This window comes from Sus scrofa, chromosome 14 (genome assembly GCF_000003025.6).
Source record: "Sus scrofa isolate TJ Tabasco breed Duroc chromosome 14, Sscrofa11.1, whole genome shotgun sequence".
In the NCBI taxonomy this organism is placed as follows: domain Eukaryota; kingdom Metazoa; phylum Chordata; class Mammalia; order Artiodactyla; family Suidae; genus Sus; species Sus scrofa.
In genome coordinates this window covers 94766229-94784109 of record NC_010456.5, presented here as the reverse complement: position 1 = coordinate 94784109, position 17881 = coordinate 94766229, and the positions used below count along the sequence as shown (strand labels likewise).

Below are 17881 nucleotides of genomic sequence, written 5' to 3'. Positions count from 1 at the left end.
ATATATGTGTATATTTATGTATATACACATTCATACATATGCATAAACATGTCATTTGCTTATTACTATTTAAGGTATGTAAGAAAAAAATCAATATGATAAAATAGCCTTGAGAGCCTCTTTTTTTTTGCATGATTCATAGTTAAATATCTTAAGTCTAAAGTGGTAGTTGTACTTCCTTTCTCTTCCTTGTTTCACACCTGAAAGAATCCAATGCTAAAAAAGAGGTGGAGACTTCAATGTGTAATTCACAAATAAAAACTGTAGGAAAATTACAAAACATTTAAAGTCACATATACCATTTCTAATGTTTAATTCATCTTTAAAACATAAGCCAATATGTCCATTTCACCCTATTTTATGCAGCTGTAGAATACTCCAGAAACAATTCGGTGTGAGAGTATTTTTACATAAATTGTAAGTCATTTTACTTAAATTATGTGATTGACATACCATGGCCATTTTGCTCTATAAGTACTCCAGGAGATAAAATTCTTAGAAGACAAATATGTTGTAGTTTTAAGAATATTTTAAAAAGACTGTCTTTTACCAGGAATCAAACTTTTAGTTGGCACCCCATAAAACAATTTCTCCAATTGTCTGATGAAAGAAGAACTGCAAGAAACAGTAAGGCAAATGTCCTCTCTCCACTCCCAGAGATAATATGGACTGGGATTTCTCCTGCCTCTTGGATTTATTCTCTGTACCACAATTCTGTCTTCTAACCTGATCCAACTTGTAAACCTTGCCAGTGGCAAAACAAGAAAGACTGAGAATCTGACATGTGGTCCACTTTTCTGATATGTCTCTAGACCCTGGATTCCATTGATATATTAAAAATAATGTTCTATTCTCCTTGTCCACCTATCATTTATGTACTCAAACTATTGTTTTTTATTTGTACCTGAAGGCTTTGGGTATGCTTTGGCACCCCAAAGATGAGATATTCAACAGCAGAGACCAGCAGATCTCCTAACAGGTTGAGCTGGAGATATATATATATGTACATATACTCTGGTTTCTGAGACTTTAATGTATAGAGTTTTTTGTCTAAGGACCTTGAAACCTTCACTGGAAACATGTGTTAGGAATTGCTTTTCTCTGGTGGACCTCTATTAAAATGCAAAGGAACTTGTTAAGGAATCTGTTAAATCACTCCCTTAGAGTGAAAGGATTTTTTTCAAGTAGCAAGGAGGAATTTAGTGTTAACACAAAAGGAAGCAGAACAACTCTGGTTTTAAGAACACAGAACAGAGATAAGAATAGGTATAACATTGTTTGGTTCCCATTGTGGCAGAGCAGAAAAGAATCTGACTAGGAACCATGAGGTTGCGGGTTCAATCCCTGGCCTAGCTCAGTGGGTTAAGGATCTGGTGTTGCCGTGAGCTGTGGTGTAAGTCACAGAAGTGTCTTGGATCTGGCATTGCTGTGGCTGTGGTGTAGGCCTGCAGCTGTAGCTCCAATTAGACCCCTAGCCTGGGAAGCTCCAAACGCCATGGGTGTGGCCCTAAAAAGAAAAAAGAAAAGAAAAGAAAAGAAAGTAGATATAACATTGATGAAAAAATGTATTTATCTGGTATTTGTGAAATCTTAAGAGAAAATATGTTCTCAGATATGTGATTTATCAGAGCACAGAAGAGTAGCAATGTGAAGAAAAGATGAGTCATGGCTTCTAGGTTTATTTGGACAGAGAATGGGAAATTGTTATTTTTGGTTTTTTTTGTTGTTTGTTTTTTTCCAAATTGGCCATAATGGACACAAAGACTTTCTAATAGGCAGTATATTAGTTTGGGAAAACTGATCAGAAAATTTATCATTAAAAGAAAATTCAGTGTTCCCACTGGTCCAGATAGTAGCTAAAGGTGGTTTAAGGGTAGAATCTGCAGAGTATTATTCATCATAACAGCTCCACCACATGGGTCTCTCGCTCTCTCATCCCTTGGGGAAAGGAAAATAAATGATAGAAAAAGAAGTTTTTAGAACTTTCAAGCAAAAATCTATATATTTTATACATAGAAATGGATTGTCTGTGCTAACAATGATGTCATTATTTTATATAAGATGTAAAATGTGGCAGGAATCCTGCACCATGTGGCACAATGTTTTAACCTCAATATATCAATCATAACACCTGTTATTTGGGATTACTCTAAAGCAAATCATTCCTTTTTAGGTTAAGGTTACTTTGCTAGGCTTAAACTAGTTCTGTGATTTCCTTCCAAGATTTGCCACTACTTAGAGTGTTGTCAACCAAATATCTAAAGAGGTTGTTGGAGTTTCCACAAAAACAAAACAAAACTCAACCTAAAAATTAGTGTATACATCACATTAATCTGTGCCTTATATTACTTGAGAGGTCAAATTTTCTTAAAGCACGCAACTTGCATTTTTAAAAAATTTCAAAATGCATGTAGTTTAAAATAGTAGTCTACATAAATGTAGTTGAATAAAGTGTCTTTTTTAAAAAAATTAAGAAATACAATATACTCTTCCTCTCCGTATTCGATGCTGTGCTGTTTTGTGCAAAGCTTTTAAGTAAGAAAAAGCTCTAAATGCTTACTATTGTGAACACATGTTCTTAACAAGTAAGCACTATATAAGAAAATACTATAAAACAAAGAAACTGGAACACTGGTACCAGAATGTCAATGGACACCACACGTTTTGAAGACCCCCAACAATGCATGACCAGTTGCCTTTGCCTGGAAAGAATGAGGGAAATTAAGAATTTCATGAAATGAAATTTCAGATGCAAAATAAGACCCAAAAGAAATGACAAATTTTACCACTGGCTTCAGGATTTCAGCAATCACTTGCTTTACTTTTATGAAATATTTGTGAAGTTTTATTAATGAAAACAAAGAGAGTTAGCAGAAAAAATGATTTAGAGATTTTTAAGTTTATCTTTTCATAATTTCAGGTAAACTACTTAAATTACTATGCACTATTAGGAAAAATATAAATATGTAAATATATGAAAAACAAAGACTAGCACATTAAACTCTTTTAAAGATTTTAAATCTTTTAAAAATTGTCCTCCATTCAATGAGGAAAAGATAATCATAATGTTTATTTAAAGCTATCCTCTAACCAACCAATCAACAAATTGATTTTTTAAAATGAATTAATGCTCAATAATCATAAAGCATTTCCATAACCTTATTTTTAGTGCCTTCTGGTTTTACTCTCAAATGGCCACCATCCAGCACTTTAAATGTACAAATGATAGAAGTTTGGTATTTGAGAATAGCCATCAACTAACAAGACAGACATGATAATAACAATAATGGCAATGATCTTGAAAAACAACGAAAATTCAAAAGATAAATACTATGAAAAGTTTTTAGATTAATATGAGTTACACCACTCTCCCCAACACAAGCAAGCTCATCAGCACCAAGACTGTATTTTTCACAGGGTAATTTTTGAACTAGGAGAACTGGAATCCCCCATGGTGTTAAACTTGCACTTAATTGGATCCTCTTGAACCAATTTCTTTTGTGTTAGAGGTCATAAATCTCAATTGTTTTGCATTCTTAGGCACTAAAATTTGAGAAAAAAACTGTTTCAGACCTTATAACTGAAGAGTTTATTTGAAAGTCAATAACTACAAATGAGAGCTGTTTATTTTCTTGGGATTCTCAATTCTTTTTAAAGCTTTTATTAAGCAAGGAGTCTGACCTTTGAGATAAACTCACTCATGCACAAATATAGGGCTGATTCCTACTGAAAATAATCCGTCTCTCTGGGAGCATGAACACACACGCACCCTTCAGATTTTAGTTTTATTGCTTCCCTTCCACACTTCCTCATTTCTCCTTAAGTACAGCCCATGTTCCCAGCTACCATCTCACCACTTCAGATGATTTACTCTAGCCCCGACTCCAACGTACCCTCTCTCTCCACACCTGGCTTGGCAGGATGCCCAACAACTATAAAATTCATTATTGGGGTATTAACTTACGTCAATTCAGGACAACCCCAACTCATAGCTGTCCTATGAGGAAGAATATGAGTGAAAAGGTCCATTGCAGGGAGATTTAGGTCCAAATTGGAAGCTACATGTATACAGAGTAGGAGAGGAAGGAGCTCCAGATTCCACTAGTTGCAGCTTATGTGAAGGATGCCTTGTAGTGGAGAGATGGCATTGTGTAATGAGGCCAGATCTTGGACCTTGTCTCTCTCTGCTCTGTAGGACATTCTCAATCTATAGCACACACATGTGAGGAAGTTAGTAAACCCATCCAACATTATTCTATTTTCACAAATGAATTTGGAAATGAAATGTAACAGCCGTCTTTCTACAGAGCCAAGTATTGCAAGCTCGGAATACTAACTGGTTCATTTATTTCACTGATTACCATATGTAGATATGAAATCTCAGGAAGCGATTTTCAATAAACCACCCTCTTAAAGTTAACTTGCCTTTCTGTTTTCATCAATGCATCTATATTCTTGCCACATAAAATTCAATATTGATTTTAAAAATTTCTCCCACAGTCCAAAAAAATCAAGGCTGTTTCTGTCATTTCATGCTGTTTCTGCCATTAGGTAACATGCAAGTATAGGGATCAATTATAAACACTATATACAAAGTCTTACCGTGCTGAATTGTACCCACAATATTCATCCAGTCTTACTCGAATTACCTCTTTTAACTAAAAAAAAAAGATCAGGTATTTAAATAAAAACTTCATGCAAGACTGGGAACAGCAAAGTCTTTCATCATTCCCACAGATTTAAAGTGTTCCATTCTCTCTACACTCACAGTGCTTTGTTATAGTGGCAACATAAGGAATAAAAGAAAGAAAAAACTACAATGCCCTTGATAGCTTGCATTTTAAAAATAGCAGAGGAGCCTTCTCCCCAGTTTACATACATTGAAACAAGCCAAGTCTCCATGCACTACTTCAGGGCATTAAGAAAACTTGCATTGGGAAAACTTTTGGGGGTGGGGAGAAAGGAGGTGATTTCCAAGCAGCTGTTGCAGTTGTATTTGACACTGACATTCATTTCCCATAATTCTTGCCCACAGGAAACACACCCTTTAAGAAACCGAATAAAATCAAGTTGGACCATCTCTAAATCTGCAAGCTATCAACTTCCTGGAGAAGCTACACAATCAAATGAAGAGAGCAAGCCATTTAGGCAATGAGTGGCTGATGGCAGTCCACCTTGAGGGCTGTGAATCTGGTTGTTCTTGAGCCTGAATCCAAAAAGGGGAGGGTGCGATAGGAAATGAAGGGGGGAGAATACCTCAGCTCTATGAAACCAGACACCCTTTTGGAATCTGGGCTGAGCGCTGCAATCAGGATCCCACCCCCTTGCCTACCTCCAGGCTCCAGCAAGCATCCGCTGGCTTCCTCCCCTCCGCTCCTTCTGCTCCTCCCGCAGCAGCCAGCAGCGGACACACGGATCGCGAGCAGCCGGGAGCTTGGGTCCCGCAGAGTGCTCGTGCCAAACGCTTCTCTCGACTAGTTACCAAATGAGAAAAGGAACAGAGACGCACAACGAGAACGGCGATTAAAATCCAGTTTTTAGGCACCCGTGGTGTCCCAGCTGGTTCAGACTCTTCTTATTCGCTGTCACCCAGCTCTTTCTCCTGGCAAAGGGTTACCCAGGAACCAGAGAGCCGCGCCAGCAGCTCCTTCTCTTCTGCTCTGCCTGATCGCTCCAATCTCCGCTGCCTCTGCCACACTGCGCGCCCGGCTATCCACTCACTGAACGCCGAGGAGGCCTGGCTGAGATAGCTCCGGGAGGGAGGAGAACGGATTAAACAGATAGATTTTTTGGGTAAGGGAGGAAAAACTTTGATGTTGGAACCCCACACACAGGACTGAGAAAAACCAAAACAAGTTGCAGGTGCGGCAGTGGGGAGGTCGCTTTCACCAGCTCTGAGATCAATCACTCTCCCACCAAATCCTGAGAGAGGAAGCTTCCTGCTCCTTGAGCTATCCCCGAGCGCACCTCTTAATCTCTCTGGTCTTCGAGTCCACCGGAAAAGCACAGGGCATGAAAAGCCCAGTTGGTTCTCTCCTAGGGTGCAAACTGCCAAATGCTCCTCCCGCTGGAGAGGTTGGCGGGGACTCAGTGCAAAAAGGACAGAGATAAACGCAGATCCAGGAAGAGCGAGGGGAAACGGAGCTGAGGCTGCAAGAACTGAGAAGCGATTCCCTTCGGGCAAAGTGACTGCTACAAAGTCTGTTCCTTCCTGCGCAGGGACAGACACATTTAAGGGCCTGAAGGTACGTCAGCACCAGCGGAGTTCCAGGGGTGAGCGCCGAGGCTCCCCGCCCCGCAGGTTGTAGCGCGCAGAGGGCGACCTGCTTGCGCGGTTGAATGACTGACTTAGGAGAGAAAACAGTGCTGGTGGCGCTGCAGAGTGTCATCCCCCCAGCCCATCGTCGGAAACGGTGTACTGGTGGTATTACTGCTGCGGATGCTCTTGCCGAATTGGAGAGCTCTGTCAGAGCTGCGTGGAGAGGGGTCTGGTCACTCTGCGCGCGCGCACCCCGTATTGGGTCATCAAGGCGCTCAACACCTGGTTTTAAGGGAAATCACTTCCCTTTTTTCGCTCTGGTTTGAGTCATTGCGATTCGTTTCGCAAAGTTAGTTAAAATATACCAAGACACCTTTTACGTAAACGGGATTAGATATTTCAATCTTCTGATTCCAATAAAGACAATACTGAAATCTTCCTTTACCCCCACATGCCTAATTCAGGGTTACAATGAATGTGACTATTCGACGTGGGAAAACCAAACCAAATCAAACCAAACAAACCCTCACTCTTTTTTTTTTTTAAGCGATTGTCTTGCTTAGATATCCACTGGGAATTTAAGAGCCTTTATACAAGGAAGTAGTATTCTATGTTACTGTTAAGAGGCACTTTGTAACGTTATTGTAACTATTTCCAGGTTGGCAGTGAGGAATTAAACTCAAAATCAGAAATGTGATGAAAGTGGGATTTTGTTTCTTTATCCTTGTGTAAAATGACCGATTCGGTTTCCAAATAAGTTTTATATTTTGGCCAATACAGTGATGTATCAGCTATATTTTTGAAATTATAGAGGAAGATTAAACAGAGGAGGAAAAATATTTCAGAGAACAGGATTTACATTTCCACAGCCTTTTCCTAAATTTCCCTTCAGGAAAAAGAAATTACCAGCTAATTACCACTTATTAGGTGAGTAGGTGTCCTGGCTCTTGTGACTTGCAGTGTGCAGCCCAGTGAAGACGGAATAGAAAGTCCCAAGACCAAAGGAATCTGTGGTTGCGAAGAGAAGATAATACTTATATTTTTATCCTTTGTTCAGTACCAGCTTAACCATAGTAGAGTCCCCTTGATCACAATCACTCCACGCCTTTTAAAAGTGACAAATAAAACTCCGAGAGAAGACAGGCTCCACATTTGTGCCACCTCGCAGGACTGCCCAGCGGTCCTCCCTCTAGCGGCAGTCTAGAGGCAACACTTGGTGGTGTGTGTGTGTGTGTGTGTGTGTGTGTGTGTGTGTGTGTGTGTGTGTGTGTGTGTGTGTGTGTGTGTGTGTGTACATATGAGCGTGCGTGAGGGTTTGTGTGGGAAGGTTGATCACGGAGAGAACTAACTCACGGATATTTATCGGCTCTCCAAATCCCCTCTTCCTCCTGCCTAGGACCGTTCGCCTGGACACTGAGTCTACAGGGTTCTTTCTAGAGCTTCGGTTTTCTTCCTCAGACATTGGCCCTGAGCTGGGAAGATCTGACCAAACTTTACAAGAGACATTGCTGTAAATGCGTTGGAAACTTTGGAAGCTGGCAACAGCGACAGCATTTTTGCTCTTTGCCGTGAATATATCCAGAAAGATAGAAGCTAGTGTTGTGGAGGGGAGCAGAACATCGAAGGGCTTTAGAAAAGCAGGAGTAATATACACCAACCAGTTTTTTCTTCAAATAAACAGGTTTCCCGTAAAACTTCCTTAGAAGTCAGGTTAATTTATGCTGACGCCTACACCCTCTATGCCCATTTGGTTCAATGTCTTCCAAGTTTAGTGCTTCCCCTCAAAGCTTTTGCTGGGGGAAGGGGGAAGGGGACTTCATCACAAAAACAGAGAATGCCTGTGCCCACCAGTTTCCTGGAACCGGGATAGTCCCTACTCACGCCCCATCTCCGCGATTTTTGTGGCTTTCTGGGTGGCCAGAGATTTAACGAACCATCACCGGTGGTCAGCCCAGGCAAGTGTATCCGGAGAATCTCCCAGCTTGACTTCTGATTCAGAATCAGGAGTACCGAGGGAGCGAGAGGCAACAAGGACTCAGGCGGAGACACTGAGGTGTCCAAGCCTCGTTGGGACGGGAGCAAACGGAGAAGGCCCTTGGCGGGACTGACCCCCTCCCCTTCTTGGTAGGAGCCTCAGGGTACTGGGGCACCCTGGGGTCAGTTCCACGCCCACCCGCATGGAGACCTCTGGGTACAAAACCTCGGTCTCGGCTTAGGGGTTGAGTCGCTTTCCCAAAAGGGGAATGATCCTTAAAAATGCTCCAACGCTCGTGAGAAATTTTTTAGCGTGCAAAATTGCTCCCTTCACTCATCCCACACCCACCCAACCAATCACAGCTTTGGCTCTGACTCGAACGAAGACAGAAAAGGCCTCTGCTGCTCCGCCAACAGCCGTGGCCCAGGCGAACGCTCGCCAGGCTCCCCTCGGCGCCCCAGCCTCTGCGAGCCCTGTGCGCGGCAGGGCTCAGGCAGTTCTCACAGACACAAGCGCGCTACTGGAGCCAGCCGCAGGAGGGATCCAGGTGGTAGTTTTGGCTTCTGGAACAGATGCCCAACAGCTTCTCTGGCGAACTGGTTGAACCAGAACTGGGAGACCCTTGTCTTCCCCATGACTGCCAACCCAGCGAGCGAAGCGAGAAGGGCGCCCAAACGCGCGACGAGGACGCCCCCCCTGAGCAACCGGGAGCGCCGGGAATTGCAGACCGCACGCTCCAGCCCTCTGCTCCCCCAGTTCTCCAGGCAGGAGCGGCAGGCGTGGGGAAGAGCGCTGGGTGAAGGCAGGAGACACGCGCACCTTTGTATGAGACCACTCCTCCCTTTTTTTTACTCCCGGAAAATAGACTCTGCATCCTAACTAGCTCCCGGCTCCTGCTTGTTCCTCTGAATCTGACCTGGGTTCACTTGCACCCCCATCCCGCTAACTAACTGGAGGCTTAGAGAGTGTGGCACAGAGGGATGGGTACTAACTAGCAAGAGTTGAGAACCAGCTATGCCCATCCAAGGCTCATAGGATTATGTACCCAAAAGCTCCCTGAAACAACTTCCTCTTGAATATGTCCAAAAAGATCAGCCTTCTCTGATTATGCATGTGATCAGGCAGAACAAAGCTTCTTTCGCGAATGCTAGCACGACCCTTCCCCTCCCCTCTTCCCCCTCGTGCTTTGACAAGTCAGAGAAACAGAATTTGTAATATTCGATAGACTAAAAATTGTTTTTGCTTCTAGACAATAAATGATGCATTTTATTTTCTGTTCTAAAATAGTGAAGATATCTTGGTATAATACATATAGTAGATGAGTTATATATTAACAGAGATCAATTAGTTTAAATTGTAATTATACAATAATGTAATTACAGTAATTATTAGATTAAATAGGCACGTAGTAAATAGTACTGAATTTTTTTATTATAACCTGACTTTGTTATTAAAAAACCTTAAGACAAATCATTTCCTGAAATCTAGAAAAAAATTCAACTATAACATTAAAACAAATACTACCTTTAAAATACCATTCATTTTAAAATATACTGTGGAGTTTCCATTGTGGCTCTGTGGGGTTAAGAACCATTCCTAGTGTTCATGAGGATGCTGGTTCAGATCCCTGGCCCCAATCAGTGGATTAAGGATCCAGCATTGCTGCAAGCTACGGAATAGGTTGCAGATGCTGCTGGGATCTGGTGTGACTATGGCATAGGCCTGCAGCTGCAGCTCCAATTGGATCCCTAGCCTGGGAACTTCCATATGTTGCAGGTGCAGCCATTAAAAAAAAAAAAAAAAGAAGAAGAAGGAAAAGAAAAGAAGAAAGAAAAATATGCTGTATCTGTATTAACATTCTTGTATATTAAATTATGATATTGTATATGATCAAAAATGCTAAACATAAATCTCAAAAATATTATCGGGGACATGGGAATTTGGAGAGAAATATCTAGGGCAATAGCCTATAACTGAATATTTGCTTTGTTATATATATTTTTCCATCTATAATTTTAAAGAGTTGATATTTGATATAATTAACATTATTTTAATTTTTAATGTTCTTGTCTTTCTCTCTCTGATTATTTCATTTAACACAATGCCCTCCAACTCCAGCTTTGTTGCTGCAAATGGCAAAATGTCATTATTTCTTATAGCTGAGTAGTATTCCATTGCGTGTGTGTGTATCACATCTACTTAAAACATTCATCTATTCATGGACATTTAGGTTTCTTCCATAATTGGCAATTGTAAATAATGCTATCAACACTTGGGTGGGGGGTGTGTGTGTCTTTTAGTATTGCTGGGTTTTTTTTTTTTGTTTTTTGTTTTTTGTTTTTTTTTTTTCCTATATAGCCCCAGGAGTGGAATTGCTGGGTCATATACTAGTATTTTCTATATTTATTTATTTTTTTGAGAAAACTCCAAGGTGTTTTCCCTCTTGGCTGCACCAATTTACATTCCCATCAACCGTGTCCGAGGGTTCCAGGTTCTCCACATCCTTACCAACATTTGTTATCTGTGCTTTTTGTTGATAGACATTCTAAGAGGTGTGAGGTGACAGTGTAGCTTAGATTTGCATTTCTCTAATAATTAGCAATATTGAGCACCTTGTCATGTGCCTCTTGGCTATCTGCATTTCCTCTTTGGAAAGACGTCCATTCAGTTCTTCTCATTTATTTATTTATTGCTCATTTTTAAATGAGTTTTTTGTTTGTTTGTTTTGACTGCATCCATGTCATATGGAAGTTCCCAGGCCAGGGATCAAATCTGAGCTGCAGCTGTAACTTATGCCACAACTCCAGCAACACTGTATTCTTATCCACTGTGCTGGTCCAGGGATTGAACCCTTGCTGCTACAGAGACAATGCCAGATCTTAACCTGTGCACCACAGCAGGAACTCTGAGTTGTTTGGGTTTTTTGATGTTGAGTTGTATCAGCCATTTATATCTATTGGATATTAACACATTATGGATCTATCTTTGCAAATATTTTCTATCTTGTCACGTGTTTTTTCAGTGTCAATCCTTTGCTATGCAAAGTAAAAGAAATAAAAGGAATTGCTAAGGAAGAAGCAAAACTGTTACTGTTTGCAGATGACATTAAACTACACATAGAAAATCTAAAGACATCATCAGAAAACTACTAAAGCTCATCAATGAATTAAATAGTTACAGGATTAAAAAATTGATGTACAGAATTCTATTGCATTTCTATGTACTAACAATGAGCTATCAAAAAAGAAGTAAAGGAAATAATCTCATTCACCATCATATCAAAAAGAATAAAATACTTAGGAATAAACCTACCAAAGGAGGTAGTACTCTGAAAACTGTAAGATTCTGATAAAAGAAATTGAAGACCACAGATGGAAAGATATACTATGTTCATGGATTGGAAGAATTAATATTGTTAAAATGACCACACTATTCAAAGCAAACCACAGAGTCATTGAAATCTCTATCAAAATACCAAGGCTATTTTTCACAGAACAATAAGAGATATTTTAAAATATATGGAAACACAAAAGATTCATAATACTAAAATAATCTTGAGAAAGATGAGCAGAGCTGTTGGCATAATGATCACTGACTCTAGACTATACTACAAATATATAGTCATCAAAACAGCATGGTGCCACAACAAAAACAGACACATAGCTCAAAGGAACAGATTAGAGAGCCCAGAATAAACTGTGCATTTATGGTCAATTAATACCCATACCCAAGGCAATATACAGATTCAATGAAATTCCTATCAAAACAGCAAGGAAATTTTTCACATAACTAGAAAAAATTATTTTAAAATATTTAAAATTCATATGGAAATATAAGACTTGGAATAGCTAAAACAATTTCAAGAAAAAGAACAAAGCAGGAGATATTATGCTCCTTGACTTCAGATTATACTAGTGTACAGTCAGGCCACCCTAGAAGACTGTTCTCTTGCTCTCTGTACATACCCTGCTTGAGCAGTGTCTATTTCACCTACACCTTACTCACATGACTAACCTTCCTAAATACTTGCCCCCACCTCAGCTAGTGATTATTCCAATCTTTATATCAGAACATATCCACCATAATAGCTTTTCAAACGGGTGGTGAGGGGCATATCCCTCTGCTAGTTTCACTGGTAACCAATGGGCAAGCCTGACTCAATTTCCCCTACAATGGGTAATCTCCCTCTTTTCCCAGGAGTGAAGACTGATGCCATGTGTTTCCTGCCCTCTGTCACACATGGTGGGGTCTCACTCTAGGACCTTCTTCAGACACTCATTAAACTACTCATTAAACCATTGATGTCTTTGTCACTGAATCTGGGCTCTTTGGTCTTGAAGCTGGGCAAGTGCAGCCCTTGTAAGCCAGCAGGATGCAGCCCAACAACTACAAAGCTATAAATAATCAAAACAGTATGATACAAGTACTAAAACATAGTTCAACGGAACAGAATAGAGGGCCCAGAAATAAGCCCAGGCACCTATGGTCAATTAATTTATGACGAAGGAGGCAAGAATACACAATGGAGAAAAGACAGACTCTTCAACGAGTAATGCTGGGAAAACTGAACAGTTACTTTTCAAAAAAATAAAACTAGAACATTCTCTAACACCACACACAAAAATAAACTCAGATGGATTAAAGACCTAAATTAAGACCAGATACCATGAAACTCCTAGAGGAAAACATAGCCATAACACACTTTGACATAAACTGTAGCAATATTTTAGGGGTTTTGTAACCTACAACATAGAAAATAAAAGCAAAAATAAATGGGACCTAACTAAACATTTTTATTTTAATTGTGGTAAAATATTATATAAAATTTATGATTTTAACCATTTTTAAGTATATGCTTGTGTGGTAATAAGTTTATGTATGTTATTGCATGAATTTTATCATCTTGCAAAACTGAAACTCTATACCTATTAATCAACTTCCTCTTTTCTCAGCTCTTCTCTTTCTTTGTCTCTCTTCCTCTGAATGTAGGTAACCATCTGCAAGCCAGGAGGAGGGCTCACACCAGGAACCAAATCAGCTGATACATTGATCTTGAACTTCTAAGCCTCCAGACTTATGAGAAATAGATTTTTGTTGTTTAAGCTTCCTAGTCTGTGACATTTTGTTGTTGCAGCCTGAGCAGACTAATACATATGTTTACTCTATTTTTTTATTTGCTGATGAACCACCACACTGCCTTCCATAGCTGCTGCACCATTTTATACTACCATCAATATTGCACAGGGTTCCAATTTCTCCACATCCTTGCCCACAATTACTGCTTTCTATTTTATTGGTAATAGCCATTCTTGCAAGTGTGAAATGATATCTCATAGGTTTTACTTGCATTTCTCCAATGATTAATGATATTGAGCATCTTTTCATATGCTTTTTGGCCATTTGTATAGTATCATCTTTGGAAAAATATTCAAGGTTTTTTTTGCCCATTTTTTGATGTGGTTATGTTTATTTGCTGGTGGTGGGGAGTCGTAGGAGTTCTTTATATTTTCTGTTTTAACCCCTTTTCATATACTTGATTTGCAGGTATTTTCTCCCAGTCTGTAGATTTCATTTTCACTCTGTTGATTGTGTCCTTTGATGTGCAGTAAATTTTAAGTTTGGGGAGTGTTTGTGTGTGTGTGTGTGTGTGTGTGTGTGTGTGTGTGTATTTATACATTAAACTGCTATTCTGTCTCTATGGCTTTTATATTTTGGAAATTCACATGTAACAATTGAAACTCTCACTAACATATGAATTTTGCTGATAAGTCATGATTTCTTTCTGCTTTTTATTAATATGAAAACTATCTTTCTGATTAACTTGCTCTATAAAACATTATTTGGTTGTAGCTTATTTTATTTATTACTGAACTGTTGATGGTAATGATCTCATACATTTTTAGGTTTTGAAAGTTTAATACATTTTACAAGTTAGGTAAAAGTAATATATTTGTATAATGAGCATCTGAGTCTTCTTTTTTAAAGTTACTATGAAATATTCTATATATAGACAAAAAACTTGTATTTATTTATTTTAACTATAATGAAAACTTCAACCAGTCCAACTTTAGAAGTAAAGGAGTAATTTGTTTGATAAAGGAAAACAGTTAAAATACATGCATTTTGAATTATAGGCCTAATTATACTTCCAGGAGGGCATTCTTTTGCATTCTTAACTGTGCTGCATTCATATATGAGGTTCCTATCTTGACACTTTCAAATCCAAGCAGAATTAATATAATTTTTTTTACTAGAAAACCTTGTTTTCTCTCTAAAGTAATTATTTTAATATCAGATTTTATATTTTGTTTCCAAACTAGGAGATGATCTGAATATATGAGTCATTAGACAAGACTTTAGAGACCTATATACTTATGCATTTTTTATAATAAAGTTCAGTTGTGTCAAGTGTATGTATACAATTCTAGGAGGAGGAAATAAGTGGAAGAATATATTTATCAAATATATCAATTCACATTAACTATGGGGCAATTTATTTAGTTTACTATTTTCTAATTAAGAGATTCAGGTACATTTTGATTGAGGTATTTATGGGTATATATGTTTGAAATAAATAAGTTTGGGTTATGTTTTATTTGAGAAGACTTTGCATTATCAGTTTTTTAAAAAATACAGAGAGCTTTGCTTATATGTTAATCTATGTGTTTAGTTTCCTAATTAATGTCAATTTTCTTAGGGACGTTCTTAGATAATGAACAATATATTATGATTCTTCAGGTGAGAAGTTAAACAGGAAGGTCTGTGAGCAACCACAGGTTGTTGTAGATGCAATTTTAAGAACATTTCTGTAGGAACTTGCATGGTATCTTTCTTTTTTACTTGCCTGGATATGTAACTATTTTCTGTTTGGACTAACATCATGGATTTACTATATCCACCAAAGCCCAGGAGATCCTTGGACAGACTAAAATGTTTTCTGTTCATGCACAGTCATATACATCTAGATGCCATTTCTAGAGCTAAGTACAATCAAGAGGAATCATTACTGCAAATCAAACTGACAGCAATAATCATCTTGGACAGTGATGATTAAAAAGATACTGAATAGCACTAGATGGAGAGACTGTTTTCTATAAGGATAAATTGCAAATAGAAGGCTATAAGAAAGTTACATTCTCACATCTTGCAAACTTAGGAGAATCTGGTCCAGTAGGAATGAGTTCTATCAAATTAAAGGAAAAATAATTTCTTATTTACCAACAAATGTCATACAACAAAGTCTACTATATCCTCCTTATAGTTTTTGTATAAAATTATGTTTAAATCAACTTCAAAATTTTCACTCTGTATGTGCATTCTCTTATTGTCATAATGTCCCAACATTAAAATTTCCCTCTAGCTATTTTTATATACAGAATATCTGGACTGGGTAAAAGTTAAAAGTTACTATTTCAGTTTTGCTTCCCCTGTCCAGGCCTGATAAAATTATTCTAGGAAAGACCCCTTGGAAAATTAGACTGAGTTAGGATTTTTACAGTGTGCTTGAGAAACAATCATATCTTTGAGTTTACTTAAAAATTCTTCTGGGATTGGAGCTAAGTTAACAAGATTGTTAGAAGAGGGGAAAACTTTAAAAATTTGAAGGAATTGTATGAATCTACATATCTTACTGAAACTCTAGGTTTCAAGTACGCAAGAAATGGTAAATTTGGTCAATGTTTCTAGTGTAAGTTTTAGAATGAAAGAACAATTACTTTGTTTCCCTCTTCCTTTTACTTGAAAATATTGTCCTTCAGAATTCAGTGGAAGCAACTGATTAGAAATTATACACAGTATATTTATTTACAGGGACCTTCAGGAAAAATATATTTCTTGGTTGCTTAAAGCTTATGTTTCCTATAAATCTCATCTTTTAAATAATTTTTAAAATTGCCTTGACAAACCAAATATGCTCTTGAATTTTTGAGCACCTTGTGTTAAAAATGTAGATTTTTTTTTTCCTGCCACCTTCAGTGACTGTCACAGGAAACAGATGTAAAGAGCATCTGCTTTCATGGAAGATGCCAGGCTAGTATTAGATCCTTGAAATGTCCACAGGATCTGTCTGGAGAGTGAATGGTGTTCTGTGGGCCTATTTATGCTCTTAAGCTCTGCAGTAATAGAAATATTGTTAAATAATCCTGTATTTTTATGATTATCAATTTTGTCTATAGTAGTAAACTGTAAAAATGGTGTGAATGGTCTTCCAAATTATATATAAGCAAGTACCTTTACACTATTTATAGCTAATCAGCAAATTATAAAATTACAGAAGTAACAGATAAAAACATATTTTTCTTTTAAAGATTTTTCCCGTGTTCTGATCCTTTAGTTGCATTTATTGTCAATAACAGTGTAACTACCATTTATTCACTCCTTCTTGTTAAGTTCTACCCTAAGTACTACATATATCACCGCATTATTTCCTAACCACAAATAAGCACAGTTAGGATGATTATTCCCACTTTGTAAACAAGGAAATTTAAGCTTTTAAAGGCATAATATTATGGACAAATTCTAAGAGCTGAGGCCAGGATGTGATTGTGGTCCAGGTCGGAAGTCAGGATGTGATTATGGTAGGTAGAATGATTGTCTCCTAAAGAGGTCTACTTTCTAATCCCTGGAACCTATGAACATATGAAGTTTCATGGCAAAGGAAATTAATGTTGCCAAAAGCAGACCTTAAAGTAAAAAGATCATCCTAGATTATTGGGATGGTCCTGAAAAGTAGAAGAGGGAAGCAGAAGAGGTGGTTAGAGCAATGTTATGTGAGAAGGACTCACCCTACTACTGCTAGCTTTGGATATGGAGGATGAGGGCATGGGCTATGGAAGAGTGTGGCCTCTAAAAGCTGGAAAAGGCAAAGAAACAGATCCTCCCTAAGAGCCTCTGGAAATGAATGCACCCTGCCAAATTTAATTTCAGCTCTATAAGACAAGACTTCTGATCTACAGAATATAATGTTAAATTCTGTAGTTAAGCTACTAAATTTATGGTAATTTTTCACAACATCCACAGGAAAGCAATACACTAATTCAGGTCTTTCTGAATTACAACCTCACTCTTAACACCTGCACTTCTGGAGTGAGAAGAGGGTTATCTTCAAGGTCCAAATAAGAACTCTTCAGGGACAAAAGGAAAGAATCCAGGGGACATTTGATATTGATTCTATTTCTTCTACACTAATGAATACACATACGTTGGGCAGAGGATATAGGTCAGAAGTACACCTATGTATGCCCATGGTGGTCACTTTTCCAAAAAAAAAAAAACCAAAATCACTTTATATAAAATCAAATGTGTTATTAAATCATTTATTTTTCTAGTTAATTAGCTAGTTATCAGATTTCCTTGCTCCAAAAATTACATATTTAAGTACATAACCTAGGAAGCAAAAAACAAAAACGAAGACTTTCAAAACAAGGGAGATATCAAGGGAGAATAAGAATTCAAAATTAAGGAGTCCTGAGTGAAGTTAGCATACAAAATTTTTAATCATTAAAAAGTAAAAATTATCACTGATTTATAAGGGGGTACTCCTTATGTTTACTATAAAATTAACACTTAATAGCAATCAAGGTTTAAAAAAGTAAATGAGTTATACTTTTGGTCAGGAAGTAGAAGTCTCAAAAGACCACTATACTACC

At 38.1% G+C, this 17881-nt stretch overlaps 1 protein-coding gene across 2 annotated transcripts in view; it reads right to left on the bottom strand.

Annotated features, from left to right (window-relative positions):
• The window catches only part of LOC106506082, a 671136-nt gene extending 663680 nt beyond the window's left edge, over nt 1–7456 (bottom strand). Inside the window, exons 1-3 of one of the 2 annotated variants that reach the window (XM_021073537.1) lie at nt 5968–7456; nt 5333–5474; nt 1974–4658 (exon numbers count right to left, since the gene is read on the bottom strand). In XM_021073537.1, coding sequence (XP_020929196.1) covers nt 4599–4658; nt 5333–5474; nt 5968–6389 — 624 coding nt within the window. In that variant the 5' untranslated portion in view covers nt 6390–7456 and the 3' untranslated portion in view covers nt 1974–4598. Of the gene's footprint in view, nt 1–1973; nt 4659–5332; nt 5475–5967 lie in introns of those variants that run through there. The other variant, XR_002338788.1, reaches the window with a different exon arrangement.